Here is a 2,240-nt window from a genome sequence, read left to right on the forward strand (position 1 = left end):
TCAAGATGTTTTCAACAATATTCTTTCGGCGTTCGTCTATTCCAACACGAGTGATTATTTTGGAAACGCGATACATGGGTTAACCCATCCCATAGTTGGGTCAGTTTCCATTATGGTTCGGAACACAAATAAAAAATTCACAACGTAACATTGTGAATTATGACAAGTTGTAGAGGTCTCGACTTGACTAAGCAGCACATACTGTGTCACTATTCCATATGTAGTCAACTAAATAAATGAATATGAAAGATGATTACAAGGAAAATTTGGTTGTAGGACGTACCTTAGGGTGGCGTGTGGTGGAAGCTTTAGAGCAGCATGCGAGTTATATGGCCCGGGGAACCGAGGCGCTGGTTACGGAGAGGCTACCAGTGTTACCAGGACCTGTGGCCTGCATGGCTATCAGGGCTACCAGGACCTCTGGCCTGCACGGCTACCATGTAATGCTACCCACGGCTCAATGCAAATTACCTGTCCTCGTCGTCTGACATTGTTGTGGCGGATCAGCTGTTCTAGGCGGCAGCGTCTCGTACCGCACCTTAACAGTGCATCCACACTCTTCCATCTCTTCTACCTCCTCCAGCCTCCACACTCTTCAAGCTCCTATACTTCCAGTCTCCACGTTCACACTCTCCGCATCTTTCTAAATTTACCTTACCTGAGGGCCACTATCTAATGGCCTCGACGAGCACATTGATCCAGACTACTTCTTCAGGTCAGATGTAACACAACCAAGGAGCGACGGTTTCAAGCTCAACAAGCCACAGTGCAGGACGGAAAACAGGAGATGCTTTTTTCACCCACAGGATTATAAACCCACGGAGCCGTTTACCCGCCGAAGCCGTAAATGCCAAAACGTCCCTGAATTTTAAAACCCAGCTTGATCCCAACACCTCAAACCAATTCTATTTGCTGACGACACAACCTTCATTTACTCCAGTCCTGACCCCCTTGCTATAAATGCCACAGTAAATACTGAGCTAGAGAAAGTCCATCTTTGGCTAACTGCCAACAAACTCACCCTTAACATTGACAAAACGTTTTATATTCTGTTTGGCAATAAATCCTCTAATCAGATAAATCTCAAAATAAACAATACCCAAATTTGTAACAAATTAGATGGCAAATTCCTTGGCGTTCTCATCGACCACAAGCTGAATTTCCAGGGACACATTCTAAATATATAAAAAAAAGTTTCAAAAACTGTTGGCATTCTTTCTAAGATCAGATATTATGTACCCCGCCCTGCCCTGGTTACTCTCTATTACTCCCTCATCTATCCATACCTCAACTATGGTATTTGTGCTTGGGGCTCTACTACCCAAAGTCATTTACGTCCTCTAATTACCCAACACAAAGCTGCTATTAGGACAATATCCAACTCTGGCCCCAGACATCACTCGGTACCCCTACTCAAATCTCTGAATATGTTAGACATTAAGTCACTGCACATTCTCTCTTGTGTATTATACATATATAAAACGCTGAACTGTAATGCCAATCCTGACCTCAAAAGCTTCATTGAAGGTTGTAACAGAACCCATGAGCACCACACCAGAAATAAATACAGTTTTGATATTCCTAGAGTACGACTTAATCAAACTAGAAATGCTCTACAAATCAAGGGACCCAGAATGTGGAATGACCTTCCCAACCATGTTAAAGACTGTACCTCTCTCAACCAGTTTAAGATAAAAACTAAACACTACCTAATAAATTCCCTGTAACCTACCTCACTACTCTATTGTCAACCCATATCTGTTATTTTTTTTAATCAACACTGTTTGTCAACCTATTGTATTTGTGCTGCTTTTTCAGTCATGTTCCCCCCTTTTTTTTATCTTTATTTGTATTTGTTCTCAACACTTTTTATTCTTTATGCTCAATTAGTATTAAGTTCTAGATATTAATGTTTTTTCTGATCAGGGGGAGAAAGATACTGGCAGTATGGGGCTTTAAATTTATTGAAGATTAAATTCTGCAGAACATGTAAATATATAAAGTTTATTACAGTAAACAGTAACAGTATTAACAGTAATTAACAGAATTACAGTAACAGTATTAACAGTAATTAACATAATTAACAGTAACAATTCCAAGTCCGAGGACTAGATTTAACTTAAAAGGTACACCCGTAGTAAGTATGAGACCTTAGCCTATAGTGACATGGAAACTAATTCTGCAGAAACCTAAAGCTTAACTGGTACTAGAATTAAGGCCGAGTGCAAATGTGTAGTAAT

General features: G+C 40.3%; 1 protein-coding gene across 9 annotated transcripts in view; it reads right to left on the minus strand.

The window, feature by feature from the left end:
• Pmi (Transmembrane protein Pmi) overlaps positions 1-618 on the minus strand; it is a 53,611-nt gene extending 52,993 nt beyond the window's left edge. For 5 of the 9 annotated variants that reach the window (XM_045725945.2, XM_045725943.2, XM_045725940.2 and 2 more), the window contains exon 1: positions 284-538. Coding sequence is in view for 1 of the 9 variants with exons in the window: in XM_045725946.2 (XP_045581902.1) it covers positions 472-491 (20 nt within the window). In the remaining 8 variants the exon portion in view is untranslated. Of the gene's footprint in view, positions 1-283 lie in introns of all 9 variants that reach the window. The other 4 variants (XM_045725946.2, XM_069300848.1, XM_069300847.1 and 1 more) reach the window with 4 other exon arrangements.
• Positions 619-2,240: the final 1,622 nt, after the last annotated feature.

Source organism: Procambarus clarkii, chromosome 44 (assembly GCF_040958095.1).
Source record: "Procambarus clarkii isolate CNS0578487 chromosome 44, FALCON_Pclarkii_2.0, whole genome shotgun sequence".
NCBI lineage: Eukaryota > Metazoa > Arthropoda > Malacostraca > Decapoda > Cambaridae > Procambarus > Procambarus clarkii.